This window comes from Mustelus asterias, chromosome 25 (genome assembly GCF_964213995.1).
Source record: "Mustelus asterias chromosome 25, sMusAst1.hap1.1, whole genome shotgun sequence".
Classification (NCBI taxonomy): domain Eukaryota; kingdom Metazoa; phylum Chordata; class Chondrichthyes; order Carcharhiniformes; family Triakidae; genus Mustelus; species Mustelus asterias.
Genome location: NC_135825.1, coordinates 22195240 through 22218211, shown reverse-complemented (window position 1 = coordinate 22218211; position 22972 = coordinate 22195240). Strand labels below are relative to the sequence as shown.

The 22972-nt window shown below is 44.1% G+C and overlaps 1 protein-coding gene across 4 annotated transcripts in view; it reads left to right on the top strand.

Moving 5' to 3' along the window:
* Window positions 1–571: 571 nt before the first annotated feature.
* LOC144511862 (C4b-binding protein alpha chain-like) overlaps window positions 572–22972 on the top strand; it is a 59443-nt gene continuing 37042 nt past the window's right edge. The window contains exons 1-5 of one of the 4 annotated variants that reach the window (XM_078242262.1): window positions 572–727; window positions 12596–12680; window positions 15843–15916; window positions 17707–17803; window positions 21071–21144. In XM_078242262.1, the coding sequence (XP_078098388.1) occupies window positions 664–727; window positions 12596–12680; window positions 15843–15916; window positions 17707–17803; window positions 21071–21144 (394 nt within the window). In that variant the 5' untranslated portion in view covers window positions 572–663. The remainder of the gene's footprint in view (window positions 728–12595; window positions 12681–15842; window positions 15917–17706; window positions 17804–21070; window positions 21145–22972) is intronic. The other 3 variants (XM_078242263.1, XM_078242260.1, XM_078242261.1) reach the window with 3 other exon arrangements.

Sequence of the window (22972 nt, the reverse complement as noted above, 5' to 3'; positions counted from 1 at the left end):
GTACAGTTGCTGTGATTAAACTGTGTTAGATAAGCTTATGTCATACAAATTGAACATTTTAGTTGCTGTAAATGATTATGTAGACTACGGATTAGACTAGATATTCCTTCTAATAATTGACTAAATTGATCGATTTTGCAAAGCTTTTTTTTCTACCTGAGTAAACATGAGTGGGGAAATTCAGTTTCTGAAGTTAAAATAATGCCTAGTTTTGACTGGAAAACTAGAATTATTTCGTGTCTCTCTCTTGGGCTTGAAGAATTTCAATGATTTTTGAAATGAGTGAAAGAAATATCGGAGGTGAGTAGATTGGCGTGCTCTTTTTTGCAATCTATCCCAGCATTTCCAATAAACCCTGTTTCACTTTGATTGTTTCACAAGAGAATATGCGGATTGTGAAATTGTGTCCCTGAACTATTTCACCCGTTGCTTTTTAAAAGCATTTTTTTTTCTGTTTTTCTTTGCAATTTACGAGAAATGTCCATTAGATTTTTGTGGACACAACTCTGTTTATGAAGAAACCTCCCACTCTCCCCCTCACCTCAAAATCAATAGAACCCAAATGTGATCTTCCTGGCAGATTTATTTGAAAGAATTCAGTCTTGCAAAGGTAGAGGCACACACCACTAAAAACCAGTTGGGAAGGGAGAAAAAAGTACAGAAATGTCTCAGAAAATCAAAATAACAATAATATTCATTTATATTGTGCATATTGTGGCTGCAATTGGTAAGAGATAAAATCATTATTTTTGTTTGTGCTAATGTTTAGGTTCATTTAAGCATTGTCTATGAAGTACTGTGAAAATTAATGATTTTATAAAGCAGATTAATGGTTTAAGACGAAGACAGCAATATTTATACTTAATGTCTGACTTGTAAGGTGGCACGGTGGCACAGTTGTTAGCATTGCTGCCTCACAGCGCTAGGAGCCCCGGTTCAATTCCGGCCTCAGTTGACTGTATGGAGTTTGCACGTTCTCCCCATGTCTGTGTTTCCTCCGAGTGCTCAGGTTTTTCCATAGTCCAAAGATGTGCTGGTTAGTTTGATTGGCCATGCAAAATTGTCCCTTAGTGTTAGAGGGACTAGCAGGGTAAATACGTCGGGTTACGGGCATTGGACATGGGTGGGGTTGTTGTCGGTGCAGGCTCAATAGGCCAAATGCCCTCCTTCTGCACTGTAGGGATTCTATGACTCTTGTATCAGAGTGCTGAGGGAGCCGAGATTGTCTGAAATTTTGCTTAAAAATATTTATTAACAAATACAACGCAGTGAATGTGAAAGATATCACAGAGATAGAGAATTATATAATTCGGTATAGCTTCCAAACAAACATACCCATAAGTGTTTCGGAGGTACGTTAAATCTTTTTTTGGGGAACCAAGCAGAGTTATTGGAAATAAAGCAACCTTACCGCCAACAAAATTTGCAACTGTTAACAATTTGCCTTTAATTAGGCCGGCATGGTGTCAGTGGTTAGCACTGCTAACTCACAGCACCAAGGTCCTGGGTTCGAATCCCAGCTTGGGTCACTGTCTGTGTGGGGTTTGCACATTCTCCCCCGTGTCTGCATGGGTTTCCTCCAGGTGCTCCAGTTTTCTCCCACAGTCCAAAGATGTGCTGGTTAAGTGGATTGGCTATGCTAAATTGCCCTTTAGTGTCAGGAGGGCGAGCGAGAGTAAATTTATGGGGATAGGACCTGGGTGGGATTGTGGTTGGTGCAGACTCGATGGGCCGAATGGCCTCCTTCTGCACTGTAGGTTTCTAGGATTACACAAAAGCAAATAATTTGGTATCCTCAAGGTTAAAACATTTCTTATATGAATTGAGCCACGTCCTTTATCGATTAACAAATGAATGCTAACGCAATAGAAATTGTTTGAAAAACAAATTGAGAAGAAATTCAGTTATACGAATGCATCCAAGCGTCATTGCTTTGTTTCGATTTTGTGCAGCTGGAGTTTAAATGAAATAATTCACAGCTGGGTTCTCTTTCCAGAATAGATGTTGTTAACAAAACTATTGCCACCCTATTCACATTTTTTGTAAGTTGTTAATGAAAATGAGCCTCCCTTTCTACGAAAGAATTCATCAATGCACTAGGGTTGTGAATTGCTTTGAATGCGTTTCCGTGGACCCCGTTTGAAATCCCAAATTTGTGGAACTCAGTAAAATGAAATAGACTGGCTTCCAGCGCTACATGTGGTGTTTCTTGGCAACTCGCCTGATAGAGGGTGTCAATTTTGCACGTTACCGATATAATTGGAAACGTACCTTTCACTGGGCTGTGCATTTTGTCTTCGGGCATCTAGTACAGAGGATTTTGGAGAATTACAGGTGCAGGAAAATCTACAAGGGTGCCCTGGTTGTCAGACATAGTTTGGGCAGAAGATAGAGGAGGCAATCCTCAGAAGTAAAAAAATCACCAGCTCCCCTGATGGAATACATCCTCAGTTACTGAGGGCAGTAAGGGTACAAACTGCAGAGGCTCTGGCTACAATCTTCTAAATCCTCCTTAGATTTGGGGTTGGTGCCAGAGAACTGGAGGATGCTGCACCTCCGTTTATCTGGGGTCCAACAACCGAATCTTGTGGCACCCCACTAGTTACATCTTGCCATCCAGAAAAAAACCCATTTATCCCAACTCTGTCTCCTGTTGATCAGCCAGTCACCTATCCAAGCTAATAAATTACCCCGAATCCCATATGATCTAACCCTGTGAATTAACCTTTGGTGCGGCACCTTATCAAATGCCTTCTGGAAGTCCAGATATACTACAGCGACAGGATCCCCATTATCCACTTTACTTGTTACATCCTCGAAGAACTCCAGCAAATTAGTCAAACATGATTTGCCCTTCATAAAACCATGCTGACTCTGATGGTTCGTGTTTTGACTTTCCAAATGTCCTGATATTGCTTCCTTGATAATTGATTCTAACACTTTCCCAACAGATGTTAAACTAACTTGTCCGTAATTTCCCACATTTTGTCTCCCTCCCTTTTTGAGTAAGGCTGTTACATTAGCATTTTTCCAATCCACTGGAAGCTTTCCTGTGTCCAGAGAATTTTGGAATATTATAACCAATGGATTCACTATCTCCACCGCCACTTCCTTCAATACCCTAAGATGAAGCCCATCAGATCTGGGGGACTTGTCTGCCCTCAATCCCAATAATTTGCTAAGTATCTTTTCCCTATTGATGTTGATTGTTCTAAATTCTACCCTTTCTACTACCTCTAACTTTCCCGTTCCTATAGGAATGGTACTTGTGCCCCCCACCATGAAAACTGAGACAAAGTATTAGAAAAAACATAGAAACGTAGAAAAACTACAGCACAAACAGGCCCTTCGGCCCACAAGCTGTGCCGAACACATCCCTACCTTCTAGACCTACCTATAACCCTCCATCCTATTACGCTCCATGTACTCATCCAGGAGTCTCTTAAAAGACCCTATTGAGTTTGCCTCCACCACCACTGACGGGCAGCCGATTCCACTCGCCCACCATCCTCTGTGTGAAAAACCTACCCCTAACATCTCCTGTACCTACCCCCCAGCACCTTAAACCTGTGTCCTCTCGTAGCAGACATTTCCACCCTGGGAAAAAGCCTCTGAGAGTCCACCCGATCTATGCCTCTCAACATCTTATATACCTCTATTAGGTCTCCTCTCATCCTTCGTCTCTCCAAGGAGAAAAGACCGAGCTCCCTCAGCCTATCCTCATAAGGCATGCCACTCAATCCAGGCAACATCCTTGTAAATCTCCTCTGCACCCTTTCAATCTTTTCCACATCCTTCCTATAGTGAGGCGACCAGAACTGAGCACAGCACTCCAAGTGGGGTCTGACGAGGGTCTTATATAGCTGCATCATTATCCCCGGACTCCTAAACTCAATCCCTCAATTGATAAAGGCCAGCACACCATATGCTTTCTTAACCACCTCCTCCACCTGCGGGGCCGATTTTAGAGTCCTATGGACCCGGACCCCAAGGTCCTTCTGATGCTCTACAGTACTAAGAGTCTTTCCCTTTATATTGTACTCCTTCATCCCATTTGACCTACCAAAATGGACCACGACACATTTATCTGGGTTGAAGTCCATCTGCCACTTGTCCGCCCAGTCTTGCATCCTATCTATGTCCCTCTGTAACTTCTGACATCCCTCCAGACTATCCACAACCCCACCAATGTTTGTGTCGTCAGCAAACTTACCAACCCATCCCTCCACTTCCTCATCCAGGTCATTTATGAAAATGATAAACAGCAAGGGTCCCAGAACAGATCCCTGGGGCACACCACTGGTGACCGACCTCCATTTAGAAAAAGACCCATCTATACCCACTCTCTGCCTCCTTTGGGCAAGCCAGTTCTGGATCCACCGGGCAGCAGCCCCTTGGATCCCATGCCCTCTCACTTTTTCTAGAAGCCTTGCATGGGGGACCTTATCGAACGCCTTGCTAAAATCCATATAAACCACATCTACCGCCTTCCCTTCATCAATGTGTTTAGTCACATTTTTGAAGAACTCCACCAGGCTCGTAAGGCACGATCTGCCCTTGACAAAGCCATGCTGAGTATTCTTGAGCATACTAAACCTCTCTAAATGCTCATATATCCTGTCCCTCAGGATCTTGTCCATCAGTTTACCAACCACTGAGGTTAGACTCACCGGTCAGTAATTACCTGGGCTATCCCTATTCCCCTTCTTGGAAATAGGAACCACATCCGCAATCCTCCAATCTTCCAGCACCTCTCCCATCTCCATCGACGACACAAAGATCATCGCCAGAGGCTCTGCAATCTCTTCCCTCGCCTCCCACAGTAACCTGGGGTACATCCCATCCGGACCCGGCGACTTATCTATCTTGATGCCATTCAAAGATTCCAGCACAACCTCTTAAAGTCCACATACTCAATCCTTTCAGTCCACAGCACGCCCGCAGTACATCCACCCAGGTCCTTCTCTGTGAAAACCGAGGCAAAATACTCATTGAGCACCTCTGCCATTTCTACTGGTTCCGTACAGACTTTCCCGCCTTCACCTTTCATAGGCCCTATTCCGTCACGTCTCATCCTTTTACTCTTCACATATTTATAGAACGCCTTAGGGTTCTCCTTAATCCTACCTGCCAGGGCCTTCTCGTGACCCCTTCTGGCTCTCCTAATTTCCTTCTTTAGTCCCTTCCTACAAGCCGTATATTCTTCTAAATCCCTATCTTCGCCAAGCTCTCTGAGCCTTTTGTACGCTTTCCTTTTCTTCTCGACTAGGTCCCGCACAGCTTTCATGTACCACGGTTCCTTTAATCAGCCAACACCTCCCTGTCTGCTCGGAACGTTGTCCTGTAGAACTCTAGACAGACATTCCTTGAAAAACTGCCACCTCTCTTCAGTACATTTCCCCGAGAATACCTCCTTCCAATTTATTCCTCTAATTTGCTGTCTAATGTCTTCATATTTCCCCTTACTCCATATAAACACTTTCCTAGCTTGCCTGATCCTCTCTTTTTCCAATGCAAGCCTAAAGGAGATAGAGTTATGATCGCTATCCCCAAGATGCTCTCCCACTGAGAGATCTGACACCTGTCCAGGTTCATTTGTCAGTATCAGATCAAGTACAGCCTCTCCTCTTGTAGGCTTGTCCACATGCTGTGTCAGGAAACCCTCCTGAACACACCTAACGAACTCTTCCCCATCCAATCCCCTTACCCTAGGGATATTCCAATCTATGTTTGGGAAATTAAAGTCTCCCATCACAACAACTCTGCTATTACTGCATCTCTCCAGGATCTGTTTCCCTATCTGCTCCTCCACCTCCCTGTTACTATTGGGTGGCCTATAGAAAACTCCCAGCAAAGTGACCGGCCCCTTCCCCTGTCCAAGACATCCAAGTCTCCGTAATGGCCACCACATCACACTTCCAGGCATTGATCCACGCTCTGAGCTCATCCCCTTTATTCACTATACTCCTGGCATTAAAGTAGACACATCTCAATCCTTTGGTCTGACCTCTCCCCTTCTCTATTCCCTGTCCATCCGCCCTCTTGCACTGCCTATAACCCTTCTCTGTTTGCGAGCTATCTTCCTCACTCTCAGTCACCTCATTTTGATCCTCTCCCCCCAACCTATCCAGTTTAAACTCTCCCCAGTAGCCTTAGCCAACCTTCCTGCCAGGATATTGGTCCCCCTGGGATTCAAGTGCCACCCGTTTTTTGTGTACAGGTCACACCTGGCCCTAAAGAGGTCCCAGTGGTCCAGGAACCTGAATCCCTGCCCCCTGCACCAGTCCCTCAGCCACACATTCATCCTCCACCTCACTCCATTCCTGTCCTCACCTTCCCGTGGCACAGGCAGCAATCCTGAGATTACTACCTTTGCTTTCCTCCTTCTCAGCTGTCTCCCTAATTCCCTATACTTTCTTTTCATGACCCCTTCCCCCTTCCTACCCACATCAGCGGTACCAATATGTACCGCTACCTCCGACTCCTCTCCCTCCCACCTCAGGATTTCTGGGACTCGCCCAGCGACATCCTGGATCCCAGCCCCAGGGAGGCAGACCACCATGCGAGACTCCCGCCTGCCTCCGCAAAGTCACCTGTCCGTCCCCCTGACTGTCGAGTCCCCGATTAATACTGCCTTCCTCCTCTTTTCCTTAGCCCTCTGAGTTACAGGGCCGGATTCCACCCCGGAGACACGGCCACTGCTGCTTCCCCCAGATGGGCTGTCCCCCCCAACAGTATCAGGCAGGAGTACTTGTGTCGGGGCACACCCGCCAGGGTGCTCTTAATCACCCGAGCTTTACCCTTCCTGGCCGTCACCCACTTGGCCTCCTCCCGTGGCCCTGGTGTGATCACCTGATGATAGCTCTTGTCTATCACCTCCTCATTCTCCCTTAACAGCCTAAGATCCTCGAGCTGCAGTTCCAGCTCCATAACACGGGGCCCTCAGGAATCGCAGCGCGACACACCCCTCACAGATGTGGATGTCCGGGAGGCCAGGTATTGATTTAGCATCTCTGCCATTTCAGTGTTCTCCACTATTAACCTTCCAGTTTCATCTTCCATGGGACCACTATTCACCCTCGCGACTCTCTTCCCTTTTATATACTTGTAGAAGCTTTTGCTATCCTTCTTGATATTTTGCGCTAGTTTTTCTTTGTAATTTATCTTAGCTCTTTTTATAACTTTTTTAGTATCCCTTTGTTTATGTTTGAAAGTTTCCCTATCGTCCAGCCTGCCACTGGTCTTTGCAATATGGTATATCTTAGTTTTTATCTTTATGTTGTCCTTGGCCTCCTTGTTTAGCCATGGATGTTTTTTACCCCCCTCTTACCATCTTTCTTTCTCACTGGGATATATTTGAGTTGTGAAGGCTTGAGTATATCCTTAAACAACTGTCACTACTTATCCGCTGCCCTACCTGTTAGCCTTCCTGCCCACTACTTGGGCCAAATCTGTCCTCATGCCCATGTAATTTCCTTTATTTAATTCCAGAACGCGAGTGTGGGTCTCCACTTTCTCATCCCCAAACTGAACTTTGAATTCTATCATTCTATGGTCACTATTCCCAAAAGAATCCTTAACTTGAGGTCAGGAATTAATCCCTCCTTAATACCAAATCCAAGGTAGCCGGCTGTCTGGTTGGTTCCACAACATACTGTTCCAAGAAACAATCTCTAATACATTCAATGAACTCTGCCTCCAGGCTACCCTTGCCAATTTGATTCTTCCAATCTATGTGCATATTAAAATCACCCATGATTAGTGCCACACCTTTCTTGCAAGCCCCCAGTATTTCCTAGTTTATACTGTGCCCCACTGCAGAACTACTGTTTGGGGACCTATAGATTACTCCTACCAAGTATTTCTTTCCTTTGCTATTTCTTATTTCTACCCAGACTGATTCCACATCTTGATCTCCCGTGCTGATGTCATTTCTCATGACAGCACCGATCTCTTCACCAGCAAAGCTACACCACCACCTTTTCCTTTCTGTCTATCTTTCCAAAATGCTGAGTACCCTTGGATATTCAATTCCTAGACCTGTTCTCTTTGTAACCATGTCTCAGTAATCACCACCAAATCATACCCTTCTGTTTCTATTTGCGCCGTTAACTCATTAATTTTACATAGAAGAAACATAGAAAAACTACAGCACAAAACAGGCCCTTCGGCCCCACAAGTTGCGCCGAACATATCCCTACCTTTTAGGCCTACCTATAACCCTCCATCCTATTAAATCCCATGTACTCATCTAGGAGTCTCTTAAAAGACCCTATTGAGTTTGCCTCCACCACCACTGACGGCAGCCGAATTTTGTTCCGAATGCTTCATGCATTTAGATAAAGCTTTTAAATTTGTTCTACTGGGAAATTTTCCTACTCTTTTATAATTCCTTGGTGCGAAAAGACATTCACCCGTTCTGTCTCTCTCTTTTATTGTCTGGTAATCATCCGCCACATCGCTAACCTGCACTCTTACCTCCTTCAATTTGGATTTTCTAATTTTCCCTACAACTGAACCCTCCCCTGCCTATTCAGTTTAAAGCCCTAGTTATGTGAATCGCTAGGACCCTGGTCCCAGCATGATTCAGATGAAGGCTGTCCCATCGGAACAGGTCACTTCTTCCCCAGTACTGGTGCCAATGCCCCATGAATTCAAACCCATTTCTCCCACACCGATCTTTAAGCCACCCATTTACCTGCTTAACCTTATTGACCCCATACCAATTAGCTTGTGGCTCAGGTAGTAATCCAGAGATTATTACCTTTTTTGGTTCTGCTTTTTAATTTAGCTCCTAGGTGTTCATACTTCCTTAGCAGAACCTCTGCCCTTGTTTAGTCTACGTCATTGATAACGATGTGGACCACAACAACTGGATCTTTACCCTCCCACTTCAAGTTCCTCTGCAGCCCGGATGAGATATCCCGAACCCAAGCACCAGGCAGGCAACATAACCTTCGGGACTCTCGATCCTGGTCACAGAGAATAGTGTCTATGCCCCTAACTATACTATCCTCAATTACAACTATATTTCTTTTCTCTCCCACCACTTGAATGGCTCCCTGCACCACAATGTTGCAGTCTATTGGCTCATCCTCCTTGCAGTCCCTATTCCCGTCCACACAGGGAGCAAGAATCTCAAACCTGTTGGACAAGGACAAGGGCTGAGGATCATGCAACCCTACATCCTGGATCCCTCTAACTGCCTCACTCGCAGCCACACCCTCCTGTCCCTGACCGAATTCAAGTTAGTTAGTCTAAGGGGTGTGACTGCCTCCTGGAATGCAGCGTCCAGGTAACTCTCCCCCTCCCTGATGTGTTGCAGTGTCCAAAGCTCAGAATCCAGCTTATCCACTCTGAGCCAGAGTTCCTCAAGCAACCATTTACTACAGATGTGATCACTGGGAACCACAATGGGGTCCACTAGCACCCACATCAGACAGGAACAACAAATACCTGACCCTCCATCCTTATTTTATTTAATTAGTTTTGAATTTGTTTTTTTTAAATTTTTGAACTTTTTAAATATATCTCCGCTTATTATCTCCATCTGAACGCAACTTATAACCAGTAATTTAACAGAGATTCAAATTTAGCAGATTCTCCATTAACCAATCAAATCACAGCCCTACTGAGATTTCTTTCTACCTCTTATTTGCCCTCAAGTCTCCCTCATAGGTCACCTCTCCGCTCCTCCTGAAAATGAGCACCTCTTTCCCCTCAGCTCCAAATTCCCAATATCCTCACTCTGGCTGAAATTTCACTCTGGCTGCAGTCTCTCTCCCACTGATATGCACAGGCTCACTGGTCATGCATTTGCTAAAACCACTGCCTTATTTTCAGCTGAGGTGAGCTGGAATGACACACACCAGTTTAAAATTCCTAAGTGTTCACATCTATTGAGGCCCTAATCAGGCTTCAATTGATTGACAGATAACTGCCACTTAGCTAACTGAGTCAGTTGTTTATTGACCTTTAAACTAGACTCCTGAATTTTAAAGAGAAAAAAAAGAAAAACACTTATCAATAGTTACCCACTCAGCTCCAAATTCCCGATACCCTCACTCTGGCTGAAATCTCACTCCGACTGCAGTCTCTCTCCCACTGGCATGCACAGGCTCACTGGTCCAAGTTTAAAGTGACAATACAAATGTGAATATAATGTTGGTTAAGAAACAGACAGCAGAGAGTATTGATGAAGGGCTGCTTGTTAGACTGAAAGGGAGTATACAGTGGTGTTCTTCAGGGGTTAGTATTAGGATCCCTGCTCTTTTTGATGTATATTAGTGTCCTAAACTTGGATGCATGGGGGCAGATGGCAGGAAACTCGGAAAAGTAATATACAAGGAAGAGAAGAGAAAACGTGAGAGGGCATAGAAAGACTGATGAAATTAGCAGACCCATGGCAGAGGATGTTTAATACAGAGAAGTGTGAAGTGATACATTTTGGTAGGAGGAATGAGGAGAGTCAATATGAACTAAAAGATACAATTTTAAAGTGGGTTCAGGAGCACAGTGAGAGCTGATTCACCATCCGAACCCAGCTGTGTAACAAATAGCACTGACTGGACCCCGTCACTCAATAATAAGGACCCAAGTCAAATTTTGTGAGATGGCTCCGTCCATTTTTTTTCAATTCATTTGTGAGACATAGGCATCGCTGGCTGGCCAGTATTTATTGCCCATTCCTAGTTGAGAGTCAACCATATTGCTGTGGCTCTGAAGTCACATGTAGGGCAGACCAGGTAAGGACGGCAGATTCAGACAATAAGACCAGAAGATATAGGTGCAGAATTAGGCCACTCGGCCCATCAAATCTGTTCCACTATTCAATCATGGCTGATAAGTTTCTCAACCCCATTCTCTCGCCTTTTCCCCGTAACCTTTAATCCCCTTACCAATCTAGAACCGATCTATTTCTGTCTTACATATGCTCCATGACCTAGGATTTGAAAGTCAGAAAGCAAGAAAACAAAGCAGAAAGCACCTCTTTCCCCTCAGCACCAAATTTCCAGTAGCTTTACCCCTCACTCTGGCTGTGGTCTCACTCCAGCTGAGTTCTCTCTCCCACTGGTCATGCGTAAGCTCACTAGTTGTGTGCTTGCAAAAACTCCTGCCTTAAATACAGCTGAGGTGACTCGCACAACAAATAAAATTCCAAAATGTTGCCATCCCTAAAGCACATTTGCAAACCTGATGGATTTTTCCTGGCAATTGACAATAGTTTCGTGATCTTGGAAAAATTCCAGATTTTTTTCATTGAAATCAAATTCCACCATCTGCCATGGCGGGATTTGAACCTGGGTCCCCAGAACATTAGCTGAGTTTCTGGATTAGTAGTTGAAAATACCACTTGGGCCATTGCCTCCCCTCAAATATGTGTTGGCGAATGGATAGAGAATCTGGTGAACTGGTGCGGCAATGATAATCTCTCCCTCAACGTCAACAAAATGAAGGAGATTGTCATTGACTTCAGAAAGCGTAAAGGAGAACATGCCCCTGTCTACATCAACGGGGATGAAGTAGAAAGGGTCAAGAGCTTCAAGTTTTTAGGTGTCCAGATCACCAACAACCTTTCCTGGTCCCCCATGCCGACACTATAATTATGAAAGCCCACCAACGCCTCTACTTTCTCAGAAGACTAAGGAAATTTGGCATGTCAGCTACAACTCTCACCAACTTTTACAGATACACCATAGGAAGCATTCTTTCTGGTTGTATCACAGCTTGGTATGGCTCCTGCTCTGCCCAATCCATCACACAAACCAGTCTCCCTTCCATTGATTCTGTCTACACTTCCCGGTGCCTCAGCAAAGCAGTCAGCCACGCACCCTGGACATTCTCCCTTCTACTTTCTTCCTTCGGGAAAAAGATACAAAAGTCTGAGGTCATGTACCAATCGACTCAAGAACAGTTTCTTCCCTGCTGCTGTCAGACTTTTGAATGGACTTACCTTGCATTAAGTTGATCTTTCTCTACACCCTAGCTATGACTGTAACATTACATTCTGCACTCTCTCGTTTCCTTCTCTATGAACAGTATGTTTTGTCTGTATAGCTCACAAGAAACAATACTTTTCACTATGATAATACATGTGACAATAATAAGTCAAAACAAATGAAAGAATGCAGGTTCTGCCCCTGCTGCCTGATTTTAGGTACATCACGTATTTAGGCCAGCACAAATCATAAAGGCCTGTTACATTCAAGAATTCACTGACACCTCGTACGTCTTGGGTACAAACAAGTACAACTTTATCTCTCTTACAAGTTGTACACCAGCTTCTCAGTCCTGCTCACCTTCTCTCTCTCTCAAGATGTCACCAGTATTAAATCTGAATTGAGCTGTTCCCAGCTTGTGAGTTCTTAAAATGAGATTAGATTCCTGAAGTTCAGCAGTATTGCATTTCCGAATATTGTTACTCCTTCAGATAGACAAGTGAAAAAAATCTAAAACCACGTATTAAAGGGAAAATATACTGTGATAATGTTCGTACTTCTAATTGTGCAATGTAATGACATTTCTCTAATTACATTACAAGCTCAAATCGGAGACTTTAGTATTCACACTTTTCCCATTTTTCTCCTTTTCATAGAATCAGAATGTGGTATTCCAGACTCCATTGAAAATGGATCTTTTTTGAAAACAGATGATAAAGTTAAATATACTTGTTACCCAGGGTAAGTATTCAATGCACAACCAACTGACTTAAAAAAAAAATCATAGAGGATCTTCGAGCTGCAGAATATTTATGCCTTAATATTTACTCAGGGACAAGCAAGAGAATGATGGTTGTAAGCTGGTGTTGGGGAGAGGTGGGATTTTCAGACGGCAGACCCAGAAGTACGATTTTCCTCCACGCAATGCAGAAAGTAATGATTCTAATGGGGTTTCTTTCCTGATTGCCAGCTAGGTCAGTGAGCTGACTGGCTGCCAGAAGAGGAATTAGGCAGCGAATGGATGTCAGCTAAGCCTGACAGTGAATCATAGAATCCTACAGTGCAGAAAGAGGCCACTCGGCCCATCGAGTCTGCACTGACCACAATTCCACCAAGGCCCCATCCCCGTAACCCCATGCACTCACCCTAGCTAGTCCCCCTGACACTAAGGGTCAATTTAGCAAGGCCATTGCACCTAACCCGCAAAGTGGGGCATGTTGGACATTGAAGCAGGTTGTACCCTCGCCCCCGCTGCCTGTTTTCAGGCACATCAAACATCTAGGCCAAGGTGCATTACTCAGGTGTCATAAATGGCCTTATTGCCCATCTCCTTGCCAGTCTTTATTATTATGGGCAGTGGGCGGTGAGGGGCGCTTTGGGGTTTGCTTGCTTTGAAAATTTTATAATTTTTGCCTTTTCACCTGCCCCCAGCCACCTTGGCTTTGGGAGTTAAAATTTCCCCTCAGTCTGTGCCTGCTACACTCTCGATTCTAAATAATATCCTAGCTACTTTAGTGCACACTGGAATGTCACAGCTAATCCCAGGATCTAACATACCCTGTGGACAGAAGTTCATGGGGAGTCTATCTTGTGAAATTATGTGTGCCTAGCTTGTGATTTTACATCCATAAAAAATTCATGGTGGGGGCAGTGGATTGCAGAATTATTGATAATCTACCCTAAAGCAAACTATTCATCCTACTTGTATGCATTGAAATTAGTTTAATAGTAGGATTTGGCTAATTAGTCACATTTACTCATATCATAATAATGCAAAGAAGCACTTCTGGGATCTGAATAAAATCAGACCATGAGAAAAGTCCATCACACTCTACACTCAAGAAAATGGAGCACTTTTTGTTTTTATTGTTGAAATTAGTTTGTAATTACAATTGTTCTGTTTGTTTGTTCATTACTATATTGTTAAAATTGGAACTGCATAATATTGGCACATTGGGGTGGCACAGTGGTTGGCACTGGTCTCCCAAGGCTTGCACCTGGTGAACAGCCCTGCCAAGGGAGCTCAGGTGAGTGCTGCACTTAGTGAGCGGAGGGTCCTGTCCAGACAAGGGGGCAATGCCCAGGCAGTGCCGGAGGTTCTAGCGTGAACTGCTCTTCTCTCGTTGAGCTGGGGCAGGCTTTAAAATGGCTCCCAATCTTCAGTTGCCCAAGTTGCTGGTGGGGCAGATGAATTACTGGCTGCCCAGCCAACGATGTATCATGGGACCCAATCCTGAAAGGTTTGTTTATGAAGTCCTGGACCAAACAGCGAAGAAAGCTGCCATCGCTGTCGGCTTCACCGCTGCTTTTCCCTCACGCCATTGGCCTGCTTCAATTTCTGGAAAAATCTTGCCCTTCATTTTTAAACAGTGACACCTGGGGTGGCACAGTGGTTAGCACTGCTGCCTCACAGTGCCAGGAACCCGGGTTCAATTCCCAATTTGATTCACTATCTGTGTGGAGTCTGCACATTCTTCCTGTGTCTGCATGGGTTTCCTCCGGGTGCTCCAGTTTCCTCCCACGGTCCGAAAGACGTGCTGGTTAGGTGCATTGGCCATGCTAAATTCTCCCTCAGTGTACCCGAACAGGGGCCGGAGTGTGGCGACTAGGGGACTTTCACAGTAACTCCATTGCAGTGTTAATGTAAGCCTACTTGTGACGAGTAAATAAACTTTACCTGTGCTCAATCAAGCTTATCATTCTAATTCTGCAGTTGCTCCTGTTCCAACCTATTTATCCACCCGATCATGTCACGATAATAGGATGATTGTGGTAGTGGATTCCAGTGCACAATACTGTGCATGCTTGTAATAGGGTCACCTGACATGGAGGTCAGAAGTCAGATAGCACCTGTAAGGGAAGGTTGCAACAAGGTTGTGGATGCCTTGCAGTTGTGTGTTCATGTTCCGAAAATGTGTAAGTAATAGAATTAATTCATGGCAATGGTATTGGCCATCCTGCAATATAAAAACAAAATGCACCACAGACATTTGCTTTTGTTTTTCCTGCCCTCTTTCCCCTTCCACTGGTTTAAAACCTATTGTGTTTCCATCTTTCTTCAGTTCTGATGAATGATCATCAAACCGAAACATTACCTCTGTTTTTCTCTCCACAAATGCCGCCTGCCTGACCTACTGAGTATTTCCAGCATTCTGTTTTTATTCGCGATTTCTAACATCTGCAGTATTTTGTTTTTGCATTATGTCACCTAATCCTCCACAAGGTGTGATATTACCTCACATTCTATGTTCCAAATGTTCACGATCGACTTGGAGTGCAAAACAATCATAAATCTACCGGCAGGCTAACTTCCAATGTCCTCTAAACATCATTGCAACAAAATGAAGAATCAATGCCGCTGTAATAAGTCCTCGAAGGCGGAAGTCCCTTCACCGAAATTCCTTTATTTACAAGATCCAACAACACTATACAGAGTGCTCTCAGTATACTGTCCACATCCGGAGTGTCAGAGGAACTGACACGCCTGTTTCAGTACAGAGCATGGGGCTCCCTGATTGGACCATCACTTTGGCCCTTAATCAGGGAGCTCATATTCAAGCAGGCCAACCTCAATTGCCTGATTAAAATCAAAATGACAAACAACATGTTATTGCTGGGGATTCAGTTGGGATGGAAAGGCTTCTTATAAAATTTGCACTGAAAAAGAAACATTTTTGTTGACTGTGGGAGAGAAATAATGCTTTGAATAAAGCTCTGCAGTCCTTTAAGAGATAATCAGTTTTTTTTTACATATAAGCATTTTTTCAGTGTGTAATTGAATTGAAGGCACATTCCTCTTCCAAAACTCTCTGGATTTGTATCCACCACTATAGGAACCTTAAATTGTTTCTTGATAGATCTCTGACATAGTTTCCCTCATGTGTCTTTCTTACACTTTTGTAGGTACCAAATAGTTGGCAGACCTGTTGTGTACTGTACCGCAAGAGGCTGGGATCACCCTGCACCAAAATGTAAACGTAAGTCACGGTTCTGTTTTTAGAGTAGCTGTTATTTTTGTAGACTCATCTTTTACTGTTCTATTTGCTCAGATGTCAAGAAGGTAAGAATCCTAACATTTTGAGATGGCCGAATAACTTGGTCTGCCAGATTTCAACGTAAATTTCAATGTAAAGGCTCATTGTATGCTTAAAAGAAAATCTGTACCGCAGCAGTGATAAAGGCAATATTTCGTGCCAAGTGCAACATACGAACAAGGAGTAGTCCATTCAGCCCCTCAAGCCCTACTCTGCCATTTAATAAGATCAAGGCTGATCTGATAGAAACCTTAAATCTGCATCTCGCCTACCATTGATAACCTATCATCTCTTTGCCTCTCTCACCTTAAAACTACTACCCCATGAATATATGACTCTGCTTTCACCATCTTTTCAGAAAGATAATTCAGAAGACTCACCTCCCTTGAGAGAAAGGCTTTGTCTCATCTCCCTTCTAAATGAGTGACCTCCTTGGATGATCCTCAGTTCCCGTTCCCGCTGGGCAGTTTTGGCAACAGGAGCAAAAAATATTGTGAGAATTGCAAAGTCGCGTTTGACACCACTGTAAATGTGTGAAGTGATTGTCACATCCGACCACGTCAGTAACGGGACATGTTCATCATTTGAATACATTTAATTGTTAGGCCCCTATGTCTGAGTCACTGCAACACCCCCCCCCCCCCCCCCCCCCCCACCGCCCTCCTGAATGCCCCCGCCAGAAAATACATCCACCTCAGTGTGACAGCAGAACAATGTAGGTCACGATTGGTCTCCCAAGGCTTGCACCTGGTGAACAGCCCTGCCAGGGGAGCTCAGGCGAGTGCTATGCTTAGTGGGGAGTGGGTCCTGTCCAGGACAGGAGGCAGTGCCCATTCAGTGCCGGGGGGCTTCTAGCGTGAACTGCTCTTCTCTCGCCGAACTGGGGCAGGCTTTAAAAATGGCGCCCGATCCTTGGTTGTCTAAGTTGCTGGTGAGACAGGCAAATCACAGGCTGCCCCACTAATGATGCATCATGGGACCCAATCCTGAAAAGTTTATTTTTGAAGTCCCAAATGTTCTCCCCTTGTCTATGTGTGTTTCCTCCGGGTGCATTGGTTTCCTCCAAAAGATGTGCTGGTTAGATGCATTGGCCATGCCAATGTGTATCCAAACAGGCGATGGAGTGTGGCGACTAGGGGATTTTCACAGTAACTTCATTGCAGTATTAATGTAAGCCTACTTGTGACACTAATAAATAAACTTTAAACCTTCATTACTTCACTCATTAAAGGAAACCTAGACTGAATTTGCCATGATTGGAATTTAAGTGCTTCGAAATTGAATTGAACGTTTACTCATTAATGAAAAGTTTAATTTGAAGTGATGGATATGGCAGTAACTTAGCCAGAAAACTATGCTTGGACCTTTGAAACCAACATCTAATTCTGGTGTCTTGGCTGTATGAGTCTTAACGAAACCGGCTTGAAAACCCTCATATTTTTCAGCAGTCACAATCCTGCAGCATAAAGTTGAGTACAATTTAACACAAATCACACTAACTTGTAAGGTCAGCTCAGAACTCGAGAACAACTAGCATAGCAAATAAAAAGCAGAGTCTTGATTCAGACTTGTAGCCTGACACCATAATCTGGCGCCATTTAAAATTATGTAGGATTTCTGTTCATCGCAATATGTAGCTTTGATTTTATCCATTACAAATTGGATCAAAAGTTGAATTGGTATTTGTAATCTCTCAACGTTCTCATTTTCTTTCTCTTTATTTTTCTTTATAGCAAGATCTTGCGGAAATCCAGGAGAGATTCTGAATGGATATTATGTAGCGCCAAGTGCTCTATTCGGAAGCAGCGTTACATTTTTCTGTGACAATGGGTATTTATGTAGTGCATGGATAAATTTAAATGTATTATTGAAATTGCCTTAAATAAAAGTGATGTATAGGAACACAAGACTTAGGAGTAGGGGTAGGCCATTCGGTCCTTCAAGTCTGCGATATGATCATAGCAGTTCAGGCCGTGGCCTTAACTGCATTTTCCTATCTGTCCCTATAATAATCATTCCATTCTGAAGCTTTAATAGTAGCTGCATCATGCCTGCTGATGAGGTTATCAATCTCATGTTAGTTGCCAGAAACTTGCTGTCTTTGTGCTTTTCAATACACTTCACCACTTCTCTTAAAGTCATTCTGTGGGATTCTTTGAGCAATATCTTGTTCTATACAGTTTAAGATTGATAGCATTGCGAAATAGTAGTGTTTATGCTTAATATTAGCATATATTTAGGAGTGACAGTAATTGTTCCTTATCTCATATAATGGGTGGAAATTGGAGGTACACATTGTCAATTTTGATAAGCAGTGATATAATTTGAAATATAATACCTTTAGACAATTTGCGCAGTTCTTTGATTAAAGCCCTGAAATTCTGAAGGGACTCTACAACTCGCCCACCATAATTGCACTAGGGGACCAGTGGGATCCCAGAGTTAAGGCATAAATGGTGGTTTTCTGGGCTTTTCATTGTTCTCCTGCTGCAATTGCATCAGAAGCCCTCTAGGAAACACTAAGAATTCTGAAACTCAAAGCTTCTTCATTTAATTTGGTTCCATTGCAAATCTTTTGTCTCCACATAATTTGTTGGTATTTCAGTAATCAGTTTCATCCACTTTGCTACTAAACAAATTTGCATATTTACTTCCAAATCAAAAGACAGAAAAGCCCTAGGAATTGGGCACTTTGCTTGTATTTCAGATGACATGAGAACATCTAAGGCCCAAACATGACTGGTAGGAAGTGCATGGATAAGGACAAATAGTAGGCATCCTTTACCCGCACCTGACACACCTGACTTTTGGAATAAGCCAATGAGCATCTGCTTAAGATCATTCAGGGAGTCCAACAATTCAGGACAACTGCATCAAAAAACGTAACCTCTCTACGCGACCTTTGAGGAACAGGAATGCTCCTATTGACCAATATTTTCAAACCCCCCCCAACCACTGCACCCATCTCTTGCTGACCAACAATCACCAACACCCAAGATTCTAGGCTCCCCGATTTCCGGAAATGTACAAAGCAGGAGACTTAAAGTTCAGACTAAGGTCAGGATTTCCTTCTTTCTTGGCTCTCTCTCATGCATTGTAGCGCATGAAGCAGACAAAACGCATTCTTATGTCTGTTTCCATGGCTAGCTTTCCCTCGAACAGATTGCTGGCCTGTCATCAGTGGCTATGGCCTGAGGCTAGTCACTCCACATCAAGCCTGGCTGACTAGGAAACCTCCCCTCTCTTAGCGCCTGCTGTAGGTGTATTGGAGGCTTTGCAGCTTGGTAATCAAGCTGCTTGGCCCAGTTATGAACATGGCTTTCAAATCCTGAAGTGAGACTCAAAGAGGTAAGATTAAAGTCAACACAAATGTTCAGGAAACAGGTACGTTTAGGGAGCAAAAGTGCAAAATGAATCTTAGAATCATAGAACCCCTGCAATGCAGAAGGAGGCCACTCAGCCTATCAAGTCATGCACTGGCAACAGTCCCACCCAGGCCCCATCCCCATAACCCCAGGTATTTACCCTGCTAGTCCCCCTGACACTAAGGGGCAATTTAGCACGGCCAATCTACCTAACCCGCACATCTTTAACTGAAAAGAAAATGAGTGGAATAATTAATAAAAAACTAAATTGCCTGTACAGCAATGTGCAAAGCATCTGTACAAAAAAGGAAAACCAGAGGCAAAAATTTGTAGCCAAATGTAATAGAAGTCGTGGGGTGCTGGCTACATCGCGGTAGGTTTGATGAAGTCTTCGTAGTCTTTAGCAGATGAACTGTAAATGTTTATTGATTCTTAGAGCTATTTACAATTAATTATACAGTAAAGAGTACAGGCCAGAAGCTGCTCCATGCTTAAGTCTGCCCGTAGCTCTCTCCAACACCATTCTGATCCCCACTAGGGCTGCAGATCATGTGTTCCTTTATAAAAATTAATTTTACGGGATGTGAGTTTCGCCAGCTTTTATTGCCCGTCCCTAACTGCCCTCCATTTCGACGGGCATTTGAGAGTCAACCACGTTGCTGCCAATCTGGAATCACAAATAGGCCAGACCAGGTAAGGGTGGCAGATTTCCTTCCCCAAACTGAACCAGATGGGTCTTTATGACAATCGACAATGGTTTCATCATTAGACTTTTAGTTTTTATTGAATTCAAATGAAAACTGAAACAAGGCTTATCAGAAGATAGAACTGAAAGTTAAATATTGCATAATATAATGGACTGGAAGTTGGATAGCCCACTTATTTGGGTACAGCAGTTGTGATTTGTGACCTCCCCTGCATGTTCAAATCAAGGGGAAACATTTGTTGTGCCTGCCTCAAATGAACTATTGTCGTTCTTACATTCCTTCAACATACGTTCCTTTTCTGTCTGCTTGCAGGAGAAGGGCAAAAGGGGCAGCGACTTCATCATATCCAGAATAGTTTGTCCCTCAGAAGCCAATGGCCTGAGCTAACCAGAACCACTGGGGATTCCAGATCTAAAATGAGAGTTGAGATAATCCTCCAGGAAAGGCTATTGCTGCTGCCCTTGTCAGTGTGTGCGGGGCTAGCACTGAGTCTGCAATTCCAGTGTATCTGATGGGTGCATCTTGGGTACCTGCCACCATGCAAGGCGTAGGTATAGAAAGCTACTTTCCAGGGTGACAAGAAGGGCTGTGGAGAAAAGATTAGAACATTTCAAGGGTCCAGGTCAAGTCTCAGGCGGGCTCCAATTCGGTCAGTCGCCAGGTCAGTAGGCTTCCTCCTGTCGATTGTAGGTTAATGAATGGACTTCAGGCTTGAGATATAATGGAAACATCTAGCCTATGGATCCACTCTCCCTAGCCACAATCCCATTGAATGCAGCGTCTCTTGTTTGCAAAACCAAGAGGTTTCTCCCAATCTGGTAGGACAGGGCAAGAAACCAGTGTTTCCAGGTTCTAGCCCAGCTCATAGGCCTTGAGTAAGATCCCATCTGACTTAAAAACATAGTCCACAGAAATTCAGTGCTTAGTTCCCACCGTGTCGAGTGCTTGATTTTATCTTTGGCTTGGTATCTGAGAATGGATCATTTTTATTTTGCTTCCTCTTGCATGGTTTGTTTTCCGTTTAGGTACAGATTAATTGGCACCCCTAGTCGCATCTGTCAAGCTTCTGGTTGGAGCGGCCAAGTTCCAATATGTGAAGGTAAGTTATGGTTTCTTGTTTCTTGGGGATAATCAATGGAAATGCTTTCCCGTATGAAGGTAATTAAACCTTTCTTTTAAGTTGCGGTGGATTACTATTATTACAGTACCTGGATTGTTAGTTTTGGAGTTATAGGGGAATGGCTTGAACTGTCTTGTTTAATTTATGCAGGCTCCTTTAAAATTAAGACACTTTTCCAGCCTCTGCCATGGTGGGACCCACCGCAGGGGATGCAGCAATGCAGCCAAAGATCTATTGACTCTCGGCGGGATCTGAAGATCCCAGCAGAGGGTGGGGCCCCAAAAATCACGGCCTCGAATGTGTGAATGGTGAAAGGAATTATCAACAATCATCTGATGTCTTATGATGGTTAGAACAATTAAAGATTATTTAGGATGGTCAAAGCTGAGGGTCTGCAAATAAGTGACGTCTGTTGTAAAATAATGACCTTGTCCATCCCACTTAAACAATTCAAAATTCATCATTTACATTTTTAGTTATCAACTTGAAGGATTGTAGGGAGCCATAACAGAATCAAATGTGACTGCAATATTTAAAGATTCCATTAAGTTCTCTCCTTTAAAAATTATATCTTCTGGAAATTTAAAGTTATATTTCACAAATACATAAGGCTCCTTGGACGGAACTTTCTGTGACTGTTACCAGCTAGTTGCTTTTCAGTCCCAGATGACGGTAGTGATTTTAACCTGAGGATCACCACACACTAGGTGAGGGGGAAAATTGAGGAAACGGGACTTCGTGAACAACCTCAGCTGGTACGAGAATTGAATCCACGATGGTCGGCATTGCTCTGCATCACAAACCATCTGTCCAGCCAATTGAGCTAACTGTGCTCACTTTGGGCTTCACATGGACTTGAAGGAAAGAAGCAATGGCACAACCCAGTGTGGTAGGACCCTAGAAAGCTTGGCCAGGCCTTTGTGCCACTCAGTGTCATACGCTGCAGTGAGATTGAGGTAGATGACTCCAGTTTCAGGCACTTTTGCAAGCCATTTTCAATGTGAGTGGAGAGAGCAAATACCTGGTCTTCTTTGCTGTAACTCCTTACGGAATCCAGCTTGGTCTATGGATAATGTATCCTCCCCGGCTGGTTGGATACGGTGAAAGATGATCCAGTCACGCAGCTTATTACACATGGATAGAAGAGAAATATGGGCCGTGATTCTCCCATCGCGACCCGCAACTTTTCTGGCGGGTCGGGGTAGGAGATGCGTGTCGCCGGCCTTGTTTTGGGATTTGCGTATGCGCCGGGAATGCACGCGGATCTCCCAGAGCCGGCGAACAGTCGCCGGTCAGACCATGCTGGAAACCAGCAGGAAGGTAGGTAAGTAATTTGAATCATTTTAAAATATATTTTAAATATAAAGTTCTTTACACAGAGAGTGGTTGGGGTGTGGAATGGACTGCCTACAGTGATAGTGGAGTCAGACACTTTAGGAACATTTAAGCAGTCGTTGGATAGGCACATGGAGCACACCAGGATGATAGGGAGTGGGATAGCTTGATCTTGGTTTCAGATAAAGCTCGGCACAACATCGTGGGCCGAAGGGTCTGTTCTGTGCTGTACTGTTCTATGTTCTATGTCTATGTTAAATATGCTTTGCAGTTCATTATCGGGAACTTTCAGGTCCTGATTGAATCTCCCACCCTGCCAGGAGTACTTCATTCCGGCGGGGTTTACACTAACTCTCCACGTTCGTGGAACGAGCGGGAGACCCTGCCAGAATGAAGGGAGGGCAATCGGAGCCCCCCCGCATTCCCCCCAGGGGACAATCGGGGGGCCCCCTGGGGGGTCGGACGGCGGGGG